Source organism: Ornithodoros turicata, chromosome 9, assembly GCF_037126465.1.
Source record: "Ornithodoros turicata isolate Travis chromosome 9, ASM3712646v1, whole genome shotgun sequence".
In the NCBI taxonomy this organism is placed as follows: domain Eukaryota; kingdom Metazoa; phylum Arthropoda; class Arachnida; order Ixodida; family Argasidae; genus Ornithodoros; species Ornithodoros turicata.
This window is the reverse complement of record NC_088209.1, coordinates 34,331,132-34,350,111: the sequence shown is the minus strand read 5'-3', so window position 1 is coordinate 34,350,111 and position 18,980 is coordinate 34,331,132. Positions and strand designations below refer to the sequence as shown.

At 44.9% G+C, this 18,980-nt stretch overlaps 1 protein-coding gene across 2 annotated transcripts in view; it reads right to left on the bottom strand.

Annotated features, from left to right (window-relative positions):
- Positions 1–13,293: 13,293 nt before the first annotated feature.
- LOC135368710 (selenocysteine-specific elongation factor-like) overlaps positions 13,294–18,980 on the bottom strand; it is a 69,221-nt gene continuing 63,534 nt past the window's right edge. The window contains exons 1-9 of one of the 2 annotated variants that reach the window (XM_064602165.1): positions 18,632–18,919; positions 18,319–18,488; positions 18,112–18,207; positions 17,825–18,004; positions 17,259–17,342; positions 16,717–16,929; positions 15,396–15,707; positions 14,681–14,837; positions 13,294–13,814 (exon numbers count right to left, since the gene is read on the bottom strand). In XM_064602165.1, the coding sequence (XP_064458235.1) occupies positions 13,651–13,814; positions 14,681–14,837; positions 15,396–15,707; positions 16,717–16,929; positions 17,259–17,342; positions 17,825–18,004; positions 18,112–18,207; positions 18,319–18,488; positions 18,632–18,902 (1,647 nt within the window). In that variant the 5' untranslated portion in view covers positions 18,903–18,919 and the 3' untranslated portion in view covers positions 13,294–13,650. Of the gene's footprint in view, positions 13,815–14,680; positions 14,838–15,395; positions 15,708–16,716; positions 16,930–17,258; positions 17,343–17,824; positions 18,005–18,111; positions 18,208–18,318; positions 18,489–18,631; positions 18,920–18,980 lie in introns of those variants that run through there. The other variant, XM_064602166.1, reaches the window with a different exon arrangement.

Genomic DNA, 18,980 nt, shown 5'->3' with positions numbered 1-18,980 from the left:
ATTGAGTTGACCATTTGTAAGTAACTTGGACCTTCTGTAACGCCGAGATAACCGTGCACTTTCGTTGTGTAGAGTGCACCGGCTTTTGCTGTTGTTGGGCACTCATTAATAAAAATTAATAAATACATAAATAAAAGTAAATAAATGAATATCGAAACTGCGACCACAGAGCACAACTTAAAAGACAGACCAGACTGTTTTTACGTCGTCGCATATACTTTCTGCCATCGCCTAACCTCAACAGTTGGTCGTTTCAGCGACGTTCGATCAGCTACGCGGTTACCGTGTAGCCCTAAATGTCTCGTCAAAAATACGACGGATCAATCATTTTCAATTCGATCGAGAGTTACGGAATATACAATCTCTGCCGTACAGTTGAAAAGCCAAATCTTTCTCTCCATATTTTTCTTTCTTTTCCAATCCAATCCAATCCAAATCTTTCAAATCTCGAGATAAATTGCGCGCGGCCGCTCCCAACGAGCGCGCATCTTGACGGGCAACGATCGATAGGACAGTGCAAAGTTTTAGGGGACTGTTTTCGCCTAAACGAAAATTCCGATAACGCGAGTGAGCAAGCGCAGCTACACTGTGATGAAACTTCGATGCGTCCTTGCGAAAACAGCTGGGTTTTTCCGCGCGCAGAAACAATATGCTGACGTTTTTAAACCTTCCTGCAAGGAAGTGCGTGCTTCACACGCTTCCCTTAAAGTAAGGGACGAAAAGATCTGAAAGTCCTATTTCACCCTATAGTCAGAGGCAGCTCTATAGCAAGAGGAAGACGTAAACAGTATTGTGTACGAAAGTACGTTGTGTAGATTCCACTGAAGCGTAAGAGATATAATATACTTTAGCAGATCCAGGCCAATAAAATGAGCAGAGAACGGGTTCCAAAAGCTGATAGACAGAAATGTATGCTCTCAGGCTGACCTTTCCTTTCTCTTTCTTAATAAACATATCCCCCCCCCCCTCTCAGACTAGGCGGTCCAAGGTATACTGCATGCGTAGAATCTGATGCAATACATAATTTATTAGGGTGTTACACGTCCAGAGGCAACTATATGATCACGGATGACGCCACCGGTAGTCGGTGTGCGAATTACTTCAGACAGTTGTGGCACACGGGCTGGGAAAATTAGCGATCTGCACCGGTGACACTCGGTGGGAAGGAAATGAATTAGGATCCCTCAGTAGCGATTACATCTTCTAGAGTACTGCAACTTCAATACTTGTGTATTATATAATACAGAAACAAATACATGCATTTCAAACACATCTTTGTGCGTGTTGGTATAATAGTCATACCTAAATGCGCACGTCTGTCTATGCTGTCAGTCCGTTTTTTTTAGCGCTTTTAAGTATGTCTAAATACGTGCAGGCAATGGGTACTATAACAAGAAAAACAATTACTCAAAAGTATTTCTGAAGTACTATTACCAGACATCACGTTTTCTTATCCTGCAAATGCAGAAATTCACTTATTCTTTCTCCAGAAACCACGAACTCTAAATGTGACAGCTCCGCTGACGAAATTCCCTGGCCAGGCCAAAATGATATATCATTCTCATAACCGCCCCTGGAGGCCGGCGAAGTCATCTTGCGTGACCGGTAGACGTCTCGAAATACAGGGTACCGGGTGTGCAATATTACTCAGGTTGGGTCAGAAGTAAACAAAAATCAGAGCGAGCCAAAGCGGCTTGTCGCTTGACCCAGATATGTGATACACCTAATTTCCTAAGGGTGCGCATGTTCTGGATACTTCAATGATACGCTTTCCTCGAGCGATATCAAAAGTTTATTTGGAAAGTTCTCCATCTGTCCACTTCTGTACGGCGCTCATAGCCACTGTTGCTTCGCGGCGCTAACACAAAAAAAAAAAAAAATATGAAAAGTCTGCCGGAAAAACCTCAGACAGCACGAGCCAGTGGAAGGATTCGAACCCACTACCTTCCAAGTCCTCAGAAAGACACGCTTTTCCCCACTGGGTCATGCCGGTGATTTTGTTTGTTTCATATCACGGGCTTGTGGAGAAGTTAGCCTGGGTCAACCTGGGCCCCGATCTTCAACTTTCACATAGCGATCGTTATCGTTATATTTAATGTTCGCGCACTCCAAAGCTGAAGACCGACCCCTTGCTGGCTACTCCGCCAACTTAGACTAAGTATACCGTGTCATTTCTGTGACGAAGACACAACGACAGAAGCCATCATGAGACACGGCTCATACGGAATCGAAGATTTAGAGACTCATACTTCGTGACTCGTTGACCATGGCCTGTGCAAAGGAATTGTGAGAACTGAAAATGCGATACAGTTGTGAACATGTGATGCAAATATCGCAAGCTTAAAGTGACAACTTTTAATATCCGCCGTTTGCTTGACCTTTGTTAAATCCCGTGACTGAAGCACGATTTCATTCCAAGCTCCAGGGAAAGGAGTAGGACACCAAGAGTGATGATTTCGCTAGTTGGTTAGTAACTGTCCTCTCGCACCTCTCTGAGCCCAGTAGGACGCACTCTCTGCCTCCCGAAGTTAAGCTGACTGCCTAACAAGAGACGACCCTAATCGTATGGGGGCGTTTAAATTACCAATTTAGGAGGGAAAGCTTCTAAGGAACAACTTTATAAGGGGCCAAAGAAACGACTGGACTGGCATAGACTCCGAGGGAAATACAAAAGAGCGAATAACAACATGATCGAAAGCTACATATAGTTATTTTTCTTACATCTTTCAGGGTGAAGAGGGGTGTTTTTGTCAATAAACACCCACCGGAAAAGGGGGTTTTAAATGCACCCCCCACCCCCCCGGGACACCCTTCTACGTGATGCGGAACTCACACCACAAACAAAGGTCTGTGCCGTATTGGACAAGACATTCACATACCCTACCCCGAAAGGGGTTAAAAAAAGGATCCCGACAGTTCCTTAGTCACTCTGAATAGACCTCTCCCTGTTTGTAAACGATCGACGTCATAGCGTTCGACAGCGCCACCAATTTGGTAGAGCTGAACTAGCTTGAGGCGATCAAGGACTCGCCCGAAAGCCACGGGCTTGGGGGAATTACGATCCTACTTTTCTTTCCATAGGAGGCAGCGAACAAGTGTCCATTCGTGAAACCCAGCCCTCCATTTCCGGTTTGTTTCGGTTTCAGTTTGTCTGTCTACCAACGTCATGATGACGTTTCTCGGGTAGAGGTTTACTCCAGCCTACCTAGGCTCTTGCCACACATACCGCGTTTCCCCCGAGAGCTATCTCGTTGTTCGTGCGGAATATCCGCGGAAAAGGCGGATATCCCTCCGCGGTTCGTCCGTCCGGCAATGAACCCCGGGTACGTGACCTTGTCGGTGGCGTCGCCCTAACGGTGATGCGGTTGTTGTCGTCGTCGCGGTTGATCGCGGGCGGAAGCAGGAAGCTGGCTTCCGATCGCTGCGCCAGGAAATGGAGCGAGGCAGCGGCAGCCACGTAAGACATCGCGAGGAAGGCGTTCTTCAAGGACAGCTTCCACCAAATGAAGCCCTATAGGCATTCCGTGGCACACATACGTACACTACAGATGCCAATCTCTGTCGAGCGGACATCATTTGAGTCATCACTTGGCGACAAGGATCGCGTGTACCTGGCAGTACGAGAAAAGGGAAAGTAACCTTCTCCGCAGAGGGCGCAGGTGTTATTTCACCCTCAGCGTCACGAATTGTGCGTTGCACTAGAGCATCAACGAAATGTTCATTGTTTATCGAGTGATTTATTTACTGCAGCTTAAATAGAACAATAGAAGAAAGCTACATGTAGCATGTTCAAGGCATCGGTAGAGGGCAACCCAAGGGGGGATTACTTGAATATTGAAAACAAGGAAAAAGAAATATCGATTTTGTTACCTTTGCTTCTGTGTGAAGGCAATTTTTAGCAGTATGTCATTAGAGCCAGAACAGGGCAAACTGGAGGTGGTGGTGGTGCATAATCGTGCAAATTAAGTCCATTGATTTCGACCAATCGCGATTCTCCCCTCAGCGTAAGTCCTCACTGCTACAGACAGTAAGTCTGCGCTGGATGTCTAATCTCCTCACAGCGACAGAGTTCTCATGTACCGCTACGCGTGGAAGCAAATTTCTTAGTGGCCCAGATTCTATTCGTCAAACATCACATCAATAATCATCGTGTGATACTTTCATCTGATGTAGATTTCGCGTTTGCTGCAAAACTCCATCCGCAAGTACTGTCGGATTCACTCTACGAAAACGACACGATAAAGTGAGCCGCCTAATCCATGTTCATCAATGTGCTCTCTCGCTCACGTCGAAGGAATAACGCGATCGATTTATCGTGCTTTCGGAATCACCGCAAACACATTCCGATTCAATGAAACTCGACCGCTGGACGAACGTCATACGACTGGACGTGTATGACAAGGCGGACGGCAATGTATCCTTCGACCAACGCCTGATTCGAAGCCTTCCAGAACTGGCAGCCTATATGCCCACTTGGACATGGTCGACCTTGTCATCAACGGCAAGCCCATGACGGCAGGGAAAACGCCCGGAAATTCGCTAAGAGAGCTATACAGAGTCAACACTTGACGGTTTGAGTAGCGCACAGCAGGATGCCATTCACAAAAGGGCTATTGGCGCCTCTTATTTGTCCTTGCCCAACAAAGCTTTTCTCCTCGCTGAACAAGCTGTGCTGCAGGGTCGACTGAAGCATACCTTCTATAAACACATGTCGAGCATGCCGGCGGCTGTACGTCGGATATTCCTGTTCCCTGAACTGCAACTTCCTGAGCTTGCTTCCACGCGTTTCAAGTTCAGCAGATCTCAAGAAAAATTATAACAGCCTGTGTCGTTACACTTCATGGCTTTGCTGGTGATCGCTTCAATGGCGTATATCTCGTAGAACTTCGTGGATTATATTGGCAAACGCAGCCGAGCCTTCATATCGAGCCCAGTTCAACCCCGCCGAATTCTCTCCTTGTGCTATACGACATAACGCGTATGCATGCATTCATTCGCTCAATTTCCCGCAGTTTGTCGTGGTGAGCTCCATGCTATCCGCCTATAGAAGCTACAGGCTATAACTTTTAGAACTGCCCTGGTATAAACCTCTAAGGCGGTTCTTGTCCCGGTTCTCCTCCATTACAATTTCACGGCCCACTGTAGAAGTGAGAAAGAAGAGAAGAGGACCATTCGGTCCCTTCTTTCTCTGTAATGATGACAGTAAACGCGTGACTCACGGTTTGTACGTAGAACAGTGAAAACGCATTGCATGAAGGGCGGAGGAATATCAACACAAGGAAGCACTGTAGCAACAGAAGAGCGCGTCGAGTAACATCACATACGCTAAAGTGTTATGCTGCACATGTGCGCGAACACTCGTGCTAGGCATGCAGAATAGCTGACTAACGTTACCCTACAATATATGGTCGCTCTTAGATCGTGAGCGTCTGATATAGTCCTTTTTCTTAGCAGCAGTCAGATAACCCTTTCGTGGATGTGTCAATAACATATGACTAGTGCTAAGTAGCAGCTAAGCACGACCAGGTCTTAGCCACAGTGGATTATCCCGTAGGAAGACCACGTTACTGCGAGTAGGGTCTGCGGAGTTGAAACTCCCGAGTTGGAATGATTCCGGAATCATTCCAGATTTATCAGAGCCTGGAACGGAATCGGAATGGCGGAAACTGTCCAAGGAATGGAATGGAAATGTCTGCGTGCCCCGGTGGTAGTTTTGGTTTCAACCCGCTGGTTTCCGCCCTTGTGCCCTTTGCGCGCGCGCACACACACACACACACTCACACACCGCACCTGCACACGGTCAACAGTGAAACAACCTTGTCTTTGTGCTTTTTCCGTGCTGGGTAATGTCAACCTCCTTTAGCACTGCTGGGCTATAGCCAGTACAGTTAACAGTCCCTTTTCTTTTATGATGAAATTTAACAAACGGAATGGGGTTGCCAAGCCATTCCAGGAATGGGAATTGACCAGACCTTTTCATTCCGAGGAATTGAAAGGAATGGAATTATAACAAACATCCATTCGTCGGAATGGAAATGGAATGGCTTGCCCCATTCCGCAACTCTGATCACTGCCGTTCACCGTGTACCTTTACATGCTGAATATTCAACTGATATCCTCGATACAATATCAACACTTATCGATACCGAAATCATTCATTAGCCAGTGTTAATAGATCGAGAGGCGTTCAAGATAACGCTTTCCCAACTATGATAAGCCAGCCGCAGTGTTTCTTTGAAGCAGGTGATGACATCACTTTGCTAAGCTTGGATATGATAACTTCCTTTATCGTGTCGTTGCTGTAGAGTTCTTCCGATGCACAAAAACTCTTATCTTCTGGAAGGATGAGATAGAACGCATACTACATGTATACCGTTCAATCTGCCACATTTCGCCTAGCAGGATCTCAACCACTGCACTCTGTTTGTTATTATCGTGGTGTATAGTTATTTTGCAGTAACTGCGATCAATGGGTTTATTATATCAGAGCCCGAGTGCTATCCTAAAGACTACAGAGCTACCATGCACCCTCAACCCAGTGGCTTTAAGAAGTCCCTCCTAGTCAAAATCGCAGATCTACGAGGCACAGGTCAACCCATGCAAAGACAAGTTGCATCAGGGCCGTGCGAACAACGAAGCAATTATGGGAGTTGATGCTTCATGGAAACCGAATATACACGAATGGTTCCGAAGTTGCCCACGTAAGAAAAATAAAATAAATAAATAAATAAAAAGCAGTACAAGAGAGGGCATGAAACAAAGTGATGGAGTTATGGTTACTTTTTAGTAACTTTTACTCTTTTTCAGAGTAATTTTCGCATAAAAAAAAAAAACAAACAAAAAACACGTGAGCGACAACCTTTCATCAACAGCTGACGCGATTCGGCTAGGCAACCTGACCTGAATGCTTTGCAATCAGTCCCATTTCCGAGGTCCGTGTTCGGAACACTGGGTTCCGAAGCTGGGTCCCGCGATGGAGCAGTTATCTAACTTGGGGGGTCTCGTCAGCACATATCTTCGAACCCGCGTTAACGGAGAAGAATTTTGAAATAAGTGTGTTCCTTCGTGACACAGAAAGTGCCGTTTGAACTCCATTCGAACAAACGGCGTTCGACCAAACGGGCGGACACCAAGCTAACAGCCGAGACATTTTGCTAGTCTGTTTAATGTATGCTACATATCTGGTCAGTGTCCAGTCAATTTTCTTGGGGCAAAGATATTTAATGGTTCCGGAGTGTGTGTGCAGAATCCATAAGAAAAGAATGAAAAACGTCACGTATTATCACATCATGTGGTCTAAGGTAGTCTGCTTTACTAATTTAATTCTAATGTAACTAATGACAGCTCGCAACCCAACCAATTTAAAAGAAAACGTAACTGTAAAAGTATTGAGCACATTTTTGGAAGTAACTGTATCAGTGTATTTTCTCTCACGGGTATCTGCAGCTGTAACTTACACCTACTTTTACTACACTTACGTATTTTTACTTACTTTTACTTAGCACTCATTTTGCTACTACTTCCACGTACTTTTACGCCCATTTATCTGTGACTCAAATACTTTATATATATAAAGTTTTATAAACTAACAACCATGTTCGGATAAGTACGTCTATACCGAGCGCACATGTCTACTCACTTCAATACATAGTCCCCTTTGTTTTCGGGTTTTATGTGTTTTTTTTTTAATCCGGGGGCAAAAATCTGTCATTACTTGACGAACTGCACCATCCGGCGTTATCCGGGGAAAAAAGAACCTCTTCCCGGATTTCAGATGCACACAAGCTGCCTTGCGGCTACGCTGTGCTCAGCGTTCTGCGGTGCCTTATTGGTGGCGGAATTTGTATTTGGGCCAGTTCGTTTTCGGTACCTTTCGGGTTTTACTCCAAACAGCGATAATGCTAATCACGGGTAAAGACGGATTTAACCCAAAAACGCAAGGCTGCATGTGCGCTTGGCACGTATTCGGTTCGGATATACAGAGCTATTCCCTCCTATTTGAATAATGTATACGTTGACCATTCGCACAGGCTAATAGAGTACAACATCATACCCCTATAAAGTGAGAGCGCGACTAGCGAACAGTACAACCACACGCATTTACAATATCCCGACATCATCCGTCTATTCAGAAGAGCGGCTTGACACACGACAATGACGGCGGACAATATAGGAAGCGTTGCCGGGCGCCCGGCCAACAATGTTCTGGACGCCACAGAAGGGAAGTGGCTGTTTCATTGTGCCTCAAAGGTTACAGCGTCCCAGAAGCCCCGAAAACTGTTATTGTTGTTGGTCCAAGCTGCAATTTTCGGCACTATCTTGTGTGCCATTACGAAGCCGACATCAGAGGTGGCGAAGGAGCTCACGGAGGTTACGGGGAAATTAAAGAGTACGAAAAGAGACCACGAAATTTTCAGTTCCCAGAAAGGACGTGGTAACAGGCGTGCAGGTACTCGCGGTTTCGTAAACCTGGCTGTCAAAACTCATGGCATATCAGAATTATGAGATAACTGATGTTCTGAGGCTGGAACAACATAGAAGGGACAATCACATACAAGGCCTCATCTTTCATTATATCAGAATCAGTTCTGAAATCTTCGCAAAAATTCTCATGATCTTACAACAATTAAAAAAAATAAACAAAAATTGAGCGGGGTTTCATTTGGTGGTGGTGCAAGATTTAGAAGAGTTCAGTGTTGGGCATGTTGGTATTCCATCTAGACTCGAAAGCGCAGACGCGCACGGACAAGAGAGCCGAAACACACCAGAGCTACTTACCAGTGCCGGATTTACAGTGGTGGGGGCCCCGGGGCACTGTGCTGTGGGGGCTTCCTCGTGTATTTTATGTCTATCCAATGTGTTATTCGGGGTCTATATGCGTGGACGGAAGACAGATTTTTACCAAGTTTCCATTTCAGGGATGCGTTTCAGGCATGCAAAAAAGGTTTCCCTTGGACAAGACCTTTACTGGTGGGGGGCCCCTTTGTGGTGGGGGCCCCGGGGCAAGTGCCCCGTCTGCCCTCCCCTAAATCTGGCACTGCTACTTACAACAAAACCTTTCCCTAGTTGTAAGTAGCGCTCGTGTGTTTTGCATCTCTTACGCGTGTGTGTCTGCGCTTTCGAGTCTAGGTGAAAGATTTACTTTGGTTGCTTTTAATTCAAATAATTACGAATTAGCTTCGTTTTCATGAATTAAATTACATTGATAACGAATCGTTAAAAGTTATATAAATTGCATTAATTGAATCAATTCAACCCTACATCAAACTGGAATGCAAAAACATTGCATGACATAAAACATGGCGTAAACTCTACATAAAACAACAAAAAAGGAGTCTAGGTAGGTACGGTACAGTAAAATATGCGAGATCAAGTAACTTAAAATACTTTTACAGTTATGGTTACCAACAGTATGGCACTTTATACTAGCTTAAAAAGGAGCTTATCAAAGTGTGATCTCCACTTCAGCTATTATTGAGATGGCATTTTCAGTGCATTCTAGTATGTATTTACAGACATACTTACTTCTCAGAACAGGCTGTAAAATTAGGGAAAATCGATGTAAGACCATTGTAAGTAATACCAACTAACACCTATTGAAGAAACACTGAAATGCAGAGCTGTGTTCATGCGTCGCTTATACCTAGTCATTAATCTACACTGCTTTCATTGTTGTCTGTTCATTGTCAGTACTGATGCCGATCAAGTATGTAACACATTCATTTTCTAGCCCAAGGTAAAAGAAGAGTATTGTCTCAGGACTGATTCAATGGAGATAATGATGGAGTTTATACACGTAAAGGTGTGGCCCACACAGACAGGTTAATTTTGAGGTTAATATTCTTACTGGTATTCAAAATTAAGTACATTATATTAGAAATAAGAGGTGCAGACTGTTCTGAAATTGAATGGAGAGATATGGCTAGAACTTAATACCAGAAATAAATCACCTGCACCTACAAGTGCCAGGTAAGATGCGTAAAGTTGTTTTTGTGGCCTTCGTGTTGTATTTTTATTAGCTTCGTACGAAATGGAGGAGGTCAATATTACGACATCCTTTTAGTCTTCAGTACATATAAAAAATTAATATCTAAGGTGGATATTTCAGCAAACTTTTTAGGTTTTGAAGTGGCAGTTCTTGGGGTTGTAAAAGCGAGAATGTTATGAGTATAGGTACAACAACATAATAGAAGCACAGAGCTTAGGACAGCCATAACTGAACAGTAAATCATCCCTGAGGCGAGCGCATCCTAAATAATGTGTCCCAACCGTGCACAGCTGTGCATACTTCAAAGCCACTCAAAAGCTTTATCATTGTCAATCTTTTCTCTTGAGTACCCTTAACTGATGAGTTTGGATTACATTAGTAAAATTCGGGTACGCCGGTAGATTAGGAGGAAAAAGGAAAAAAAACTATGGATTTCTTGAAGCTGCTGTTCGAATTATGACAAGACAGACAAAATTTTTATACGTATCAGACATTCGGGACAAGACAAATAAAATGACATAAAGGAAAAACATTAAAATCTGGTAGGAACTTAATACAACTAATTTGTGAGCCTTATACCCTGCGCCGAAGTAGCAGCTGCCATAGTTCCATCCGGCTGCTCTCCCTCACACCGGCGGACATTTGCATAACATTCCTGTTTTGTAGCTGAAGTCATTTACCCAGTTTAAAGAATGCAGCCCCTGCATACAAAGCATGCCTGATTCCGATCAGGAAACAGGTATTGGCCCAACCTCAGAAACAGGTAGATCTGGAACGCTTCCACCGTACCAGCTGTCTGTTGGCTGGCACATACAACGATGGACTTTGTGACTTTCCAAGACAGCCAAAAACATTGTGGATGTGGTTTTCCGGATTACTACAGGCTCAGGAGACCTACCTTCTTGTTCCGAGTCGTCAGTAGAGCACCTCGGCCGACACGGACGTTCTCGCCGACAAACACGATACCAGACGGGTACGGCAGCTGTTCCTCAGAAGAGTCCAACTCATCCGCTAGATCACCGTTTTTACAGCATCCGATCGGCGCTGGAAGCACAGCCACGTGAGGTTTAACGTTTTTACCACGAAAGTCGAACACTACACTCGTCGGGGACACTGCTGAGCCCCCGGTGCCGCCTGGGGTGGCGGACCAGAGGCTAGACGTCGGGGTCGCAGTCCTCAGCAGCGCGCTAGGCCTAAGCACGGGCTCCTCCGAAGATGAAGGGAGTGGAATAGACGGTTTTAACGTAGCAGGCGGCGGCGTGGACGGCTTCAAGGGGGCCACCTCCTTCTCTGGTGGATCGGAGATTACAGAGGTCGGAGGAGGTGGAGACGGCGGAGGTTCCTTGGGAAGGGGTTTGATGTTAGCGATAGGCTTGCGTACTGGAGGTGTACGGGGCTGGTTCTCTTTATTGGCCGGGACGCGACCTGGAACACGCGACGATGCCAGTGCTCGTGCTCTCTTCGGAGAACCAGGCTGAGTAGTGCGTCCTACCGACGGCCGCCGACGCACGGTGTTCGGGCGCCGGTTGTCTACGGATGCTTCAAAGATGCGCTTGTATGTGCGTACAATATCCGGCTTCGGAAGTTCGTCATCACTGATGCTGTTTGATGCTTGCCGTCTCGGCGGACTCTTTTCGACGATCACCAGTCTATCGTTTGCGAGAGGTTCGAGAGCTTCCATACTCTGCGCTTTCTTGAAGCGTGCAGCCGGCGCGGCCCGTCTGCCCCCCGAGCGCCGGGGGGCATCCAGCAGGTTTTCTACGCTGGCATAGGAACGCAGGGGAGCCGATGCTCTGCCTGCTTCTCGCAAGCTGAGACTGATAAACTTTGATTTCAGTCTGTCCACAAACCCGGGTCCGTATTCCCATTCTTCGCAGTCGGGTTCTCCCTCGGAGCTGAGGTCGCCATGGGCTGAACTGTGGTCGCTGTAAGCACTCGACTCGGAGCCGTCGTGAAAGCGGTCCTCACCCATGCTGTGCCGCGTCGACGAGGAGGTAGGGGACGGACAAACCAGTCCGTTCGCCACCGGAACGCGTTCAGCGACAAGGTGAACAGCCTTCTTGGTCGTTTGTTCGCTGGACGCCGCTTCGGACAGCGCCGCCCAACTGGGAAAGGCCTTTTGCATCGTACGTTTCTTGTGGATAAGTTCCCGCTTCCATTCCGGCATAGGTTCCGCGTCCTGACAGGAAACGTTTCCGTTCACCCATTCCCTGGAGTGCATTTTTTCATTTGTGTACTTATCTCAGCGCTGCATCCTTTTCTTGTCAAATCCGGAGTGTTCACATCCACGTCGATGCCGCAGGCGACGTGGAGCCGTTACGAAGGTTTCTGACACAAGTGGACGGACGGGACGGATGGACAGTAGATGAAGCCCTCAGCTCCGATGAGACCCACACAACGACGACGGATGGACGGACGAATTAGTTCCTTATCGGCAGCGGGGGAGTTGTTGACTTCCGGACAAACGTTTATGAATGATGATGATGTCGACGCAAAAAAAAAAATATTGATTTTGAAAGGTGCTGCCATCTACCGGAGAGCAAAGGAAACCTTTCTTGGCTTGTGTAGTTTCGGTTTCCATTTCAGCGAAGCTTCACTGGCGGAGATTTTAGGTGGTATCGTGACTTGCACGTATTACCATTCTTGGCACGAACGAAAACGGTTCTGTACAGACGGTGTACTAGGTGCCATTCGTATGTCGCCTTTTCGTAGCACGTGTGTCCCATTAACATATTTTTTTTTGCACCCAGCGTGGATGCTCCCCGAGGCTGTGGGAGCGGTTGTTTCCACACCCTCGTTTCCTTGACTATGCCATTGCTTTGCCTCATGCATAACTTTTATTGATACATATTTACTGGTTTGTGCAGGCAGGGCAGGCGATAGGGTGGGGCGTCCGAGGATGGCGCCCCGGGGCCCAAGGCATATATTGTAATCATATAAAGAAAATACTTGGACTGTCCCATAATTTCCCTCGCTGGCCCTGTGTGCAGGTTTCCTGGAGCTTACCAATGGATATTCCTCCCGGTGCAATGTGATTTATAAAAATAAGTGATGTATTAACATTAAGATAGCACACCTGCTCAATCCCTAACAGGAGGATGAAAACAAAATTACATGGTCACTTTATTTAACTTGTTGTGCATACTGGCATGTATGTGGTGTGGTGTGTTGATGTGAAAATAAATTCTGAAAAATGTGCTGGAGTACTATAATGTGTGTAAGTGTACTGGGTAGCCAATTAGACTTCGTCAAAACTCACATCCCCATCACATCACCATGTGTAATTACTTGACAAGGAATTGGAATGTAGTTAACTCCTGATGCCATGCCTAATTTTATTAAAAATGTTACAGAACCAAAACTTTTATTCTTCAGCCTGTGATATTCAGGATCGGAAAATATTTGGCATTGCAACATGTTGGGAGTTGAAGCAGAGTTGCTTCCTGTGCCGAAACTGCACTGAAAGCAGTTTAAAAAATTTTTTTTAGCGATTTCCCTGTATGTCACACCGAGATCACTACAAAACTAACAGAGCATCAGTAGATAAGAAAATACAAATGTGCTTTGCATCCATACATGCAATTATGTGCTCACTGAAAATTAATTTAGTGCAACAAGAATAGGTATTCTTGGTCTATGTTAATTTAGACAAAAAGCTTGTGTCATGTCTGTACAATTTTTTTCTTAGAGTCATACACATATCTCTTGAAAGCAAGAGTAACAGTGACTGGCGAGCCGTGTGCGGTTTCGCAGTCGCCAGATGCAGCCCTTTTCTTGCGCCCTGTCGCTGCCAGCAGTGAACGCAACTCATCAGACTGAATGCCGTCTGCAAAGAAGCGATAATGCCTTGTTTCAAGAATCTCGTGCAACAGGGATATCTTGCATCTCAGCAGGCTTGTAAAAGATTTTCACAAAAAGTATTGAAGTTAAGTTACTCAGAACCAGGCAAAAAAAGTAACTGAGTAGAGTATTAAATACCCAAGAGGTAACTCATTACTTTCAAGATACTTCATTTACTTCGAGTTACTTTGAACACGAAGAGTGTGAAGTTGAAAATGGCATTACCAAAAAGCTTCATTAGCTCGAAGGAGCGACTGTTTTTCAAAGTTACTATCCGATAACCTGCCCTGGTTTACTCCCAATACTGAACAGGCGCTCTACATATGCAAACGAATGTTCTACAGAAACGACAGAAAGAACTGTAGTTTTTCTTCTTATCGTTTTGCTGTAACCTCATAAAGAGTTATAGTATTCACATTTTGCGTGCCCTCTACCGCTACAGCTTTCGATTATGGCTACAGCAGTCAATCAACCAATCAAACTGCAACAATCACATGACGCAAAGGTGGGAAATTAGAACAGAGGAGCAGTCATAATGGCCCTTCACAATGTTTGAACAGTCAGGAGTATGTCGTTTATTGTTGTGTGTCAACTATGTATTGTATTGCATGCATATTCATGAGCTACAAAGAGGTTCCTTTCCATGTCAGTGCATAACTATTCTGAACAGGGGCGGATCCAGGATTTTTCTGAGGAGGGGGTCCAGCCATGGACAGCATGCTATAGACACGCGATCTAGGGTGAATTAAACACTATGAAGACAGAAATTGAGGACAGGGTCAGGACATCCGGACCCCCCCCCCCCCTTTAGATCCGCCCCTGGTTCTGAATCCTCCGTACAGAAGAGCGTACCTTTAAGCTGTATTTTTACTTTCCCACTCTGTCCGAACGAGCCCAGCAAGGTGCCTTGTTCTCCACTCGACAGGTGTACTTTTAGACCAGAAAAGTTGCTGATATTACTCTCTTTCTTGAACAGGGAGCGCACTATCACCTCATGTTCGTTCACTACCTGAAACAATGTCAATTTGCGTACATTTGACAATGCACACAAAATCTGCAAGAAGCACTCCGATAAAAAGAAAGTAGCAACACTTCCTAGCACACAGTAGTAAAGTAAAGTAAAGTAAAGTAAAGTAAAGTAGCGATGTAATACACAGTAGTAAACACATAACGTTAGATGGAGGTCCTGTAGTCAAGGCTTTAATCAGATGCAACAGGAATAAATTATATGAATCAGACTCAAAGTGCAGGCTAACTGGTGACACATGAAGAAACAAGCTTTTCTTATACTTTTTTCTCTTGCTATTCTTTTTTCTTCATCATGCACTTTGTCCACCAGCTTGCCTGAGTTCACGCTATTTTATGAACTTCACATTTTTTCATTTCACATCTAAGATATTTTCACATGATTACAGATAATGAAACTAAATGCAACTACAGGTTTTCCCGGTGATTTTAATCCAAGTGCCAGCTAAATTAATCCATGTGCCGTGCAAACTTTATGGGGCATGGATTAATTTAGCTAGCACTTGGATTAAAATCGCCGGGAAAACCTGTAGAAACTTACTCGTTCCACAACACCCTCCTTGCACTTGCACTTGAAAACTCGCAATGCCCCCGAATGCCTGCAGTCATCTGCTTCAGAAAAAGCACGACAGACATGGCCGTGGAAAGCAATGCGGCATGCCGTTCCCTGGACATCCATGTCTAACTTGGAACCTATCAAGAGTGTTCCTGGGTGGAGAAGAAGTGGGTGCTCCATCTCCAGCAAGACAAACCACACTTTTGCATCAGACTGCTCCAACTCTGGCTCCCAGGCATAGTCACGATCCATGTCCAGCAGAGCAGTCGACTTGGCTTCCTCGTTGGAACCAGGCTCCTACACACAAGACAAAACTTTTTTCCAGGTGATTCAGGGTATATGCTCTTATATACACTCCGTACTTACCACTGTTTCTTATTCTGCGAGTTTCCGCAGCCTACTAATTAAATGTGATAGCGACAGTCATGTGTAAGTTACCAAAAAAGAGAAACTAAGTTATAGTTAGCATGCAGAAATAGTAACTGAGTAACAGTTACACTATTTCAAGTGTAACTAGTTTCAGCTCCACTTACCACATTGAAGTAAATTAGTTACTTTACAGTTGCATTTTAAAAAAGCCGAATAAATGTAACTAAAAAATTGCTTTTGCCATTGTAATGTCCAACCGTAGTTGTACCGTGCTATAAACAGAGGATCTACTATGGGCCAGTGTAATAAGACCATGGGAGTTAGTCTGAGGTCATTCTGGCTCCATATGAGACCCTAAAATTCGTGGAATGTCTTGTTGGGAAAAACGGAAGGGCATATGAACCTTGAGTAACTTGGGTACAATTACATTTTACGGTTATTTTAATAGTAACTATAGTCGTATTCAACGTAAGAAGGAAAAGACGTCTAGTCCGTCAACTACATATGCTGTTGTAGATAAGGAGATGCAATAGCTCGCCACAAGAGAAGTACTGCAGTTCCACCATGCGCCATCAATAGGGGAGCGAAGCTTTTGCTGAATCATAGTGTCATGCGGCCAGTCTTAACAGCCGATACGTCAACCGGGTCAGTATGATGATTGATTGATTACATTATCTGGTGCAAGGAGGGTCTCTGTGTCCAGCCATCCTATCCATGGCGAAGTGATATTCTGAGATGTGACGGACTAGATTTGTTTGCCTTCTTAAGTTGAGCACGACTATAGTTACACCTACAAGCTCCTTTTCTGGAAAGTAACTATAGTTGCAGTTACAAGATAATCGTAACTTATTTCCTACCCAAGACTGGTATATATAGGATCATCACCTCATCCGCAAGTTAATAAGACTACTAGCCAAGACTAGATAGCGATACATACCCTACTGAAGAATGTGACCCTAGCCAACAAGGTATCATGCATGGCTGTGATGTGAAACTTTGCTCCAGATATGCACTTCCCTTTGAAGTAGGGAATACGCTGAACGCGCGCAACTGCTAGCAGTGTGCTTGTCACGTGACCGGGTGTGCTTACAATCCCACGCTCCAGCTGTTTGGGATCAAGTTGGGTTACGCACACTCCAACCCGGTCCCCCTGAAATCGAAAAGTAAAATATAGTTGTGCATGAGACACTGGGATACAAGCTGACGTGCAGACAAGCAGTGATAAACACAGCAACATATGCTATTTCATTAATCAAACAGGCTTTTGCTGTCTTTTACCTTTTTCTCTGTTAATTATGCAGATTTCATGTATTTAAGGCTGCTTATAGTAAACTACTGTGTGTAGAAAAAGCCTCAAAGGAAGTTACGAACGGTATGCACTGTCTTTGCTGTCAAATCATGGATATGATAAAACCATACACATGTGGCACAAAAAATATGAGTCACACTGATACAGTAATATCATACAATGTAACAAACCTGTATAGCCTTCTGGATGGGTTTCCTAAACATTTGGATGCTTTTTACCTTCCGAGTAATCTTCAACGCTGCTATTTCCACAACCTGCAACATAGTAACACCACTTTTGTTCACCAACAGACACATGCTGATGTAAATTTGCATGAGGCTCTGCAGCAATACGTCCACACAAGGCGTTCTTGTTCTGAGATAGGTCTCGCAGTATATTATGCTAGATCAAAAGCTGATTTTTCAGCCATACAGTGCTGCAAGTAGGAGGGGAACTATAGAACATCTCTTCCCATCCTTTGGGAAAGTTTTTTAGTTATGCTGGAGAAAGCGGCTAACACATAGGTGCTCTGTGCCCACTGGTGTCTGCTCTGTCTCTGATGTAAAAGAAAGTACTTACAAAATTGACAGGAAGATTGGCAAAACAAAGACACTTATTCCTGCCCCCCAAACACATTTGGTACTCACAAAAGGAAGGAACTCAGCCTGTGCTCATACCTATCGGTATATCGATATGAGGAATGTACACTGTGTGAACGAAAATGTTTGATTGATTGATCGGTTGTGTTTCAAGTTACCTCTCCCACAGAGAGCGACCCCTGGACAACAGTGCCAGTGAGAACTGTCCCTTGACCTCGTATAGAGAAGCAATGGTCCACCGAGAGAAGCAAGGGGTCGGCTACACTTGCACGTTCAGGCACTCGCACAAGTTGGCAGAGCAGGTCAACAAGCCTGTCTACGCCGTCGGCTTCGCCTCCCTAAATGTTGAAAAACGAGGAAGGCATTTTAGGTGTTATAGGTGCTAGCGCAATAAAGGTTATAGTATATGACATGGTAGACTTCATGTCGGGTGCTCAGGTCTCACATCATTTTCAGCTCCTCCAGGCTTTGCAGCGACGGCCACAACGGGACTACCAGCAAACCTCGTTTTTTCCAGGGTTTTAAGGATCCTTTTCTTCATCTGTAAGACCACAACATAAGAAAAGTGCTGTATTGTACCTGTCATTTGTTAACTTTAGAAGTACATTTAAAGGATACGTACGCTACTTAGTGTTCCTGCCGTACTACTTACTTTCTCGATAGAAATTTCTTTCTGTTGAGGAGGTAGCAGATCGATTTTGTTGAGCACTACGAGCATGAGATCGCAAGTAATCTCCCCAATGACTAGACATTCGGCCGTTTGTGTCTGTACACCTTTAGTAACATCGACTACAAGCATCATGACGTCAATGATCTGGGCACCTGAAAAATCGAGATAAAAACGAGAGCAGCCTGTTTCACTGCTCTGTTCATGGTCTGACTTCAGAAAATTCTAAGAAGGCTCGCGCTGTTTGAACAGAATGACAGCGTATCTAAATACATGGATAGGATACTGAATTCTGTACCGCCAATGATGGTGCGGATGAGGGATGCATGTCCTGGACAGTCAACTAGAGTGAAATGCAAGAATTCGAACTTGTCGCTTAGGTGTTTGGGCGCAGCAACTTGGAATGATGAGAAGCCCAAATCAATAGTGATTCCTCTCTCTTGGCTCTGGGGGTTCTTATCGAAGGAGGCAGTACTTGCAGTCGTGCTTAAAGCTTTTGCTAAAGACGTTTTTCCGCTGTCTACATGGCCCAAAACGCCCACATTGATGTTCACTACGGACGCCGCCATAATTATTTGGGCCTGTTTCGGTTTCGCTTTCAAAAGGGGATTGGATAGCTGCTCTAACTGTTTGCTTTGATATTTCGC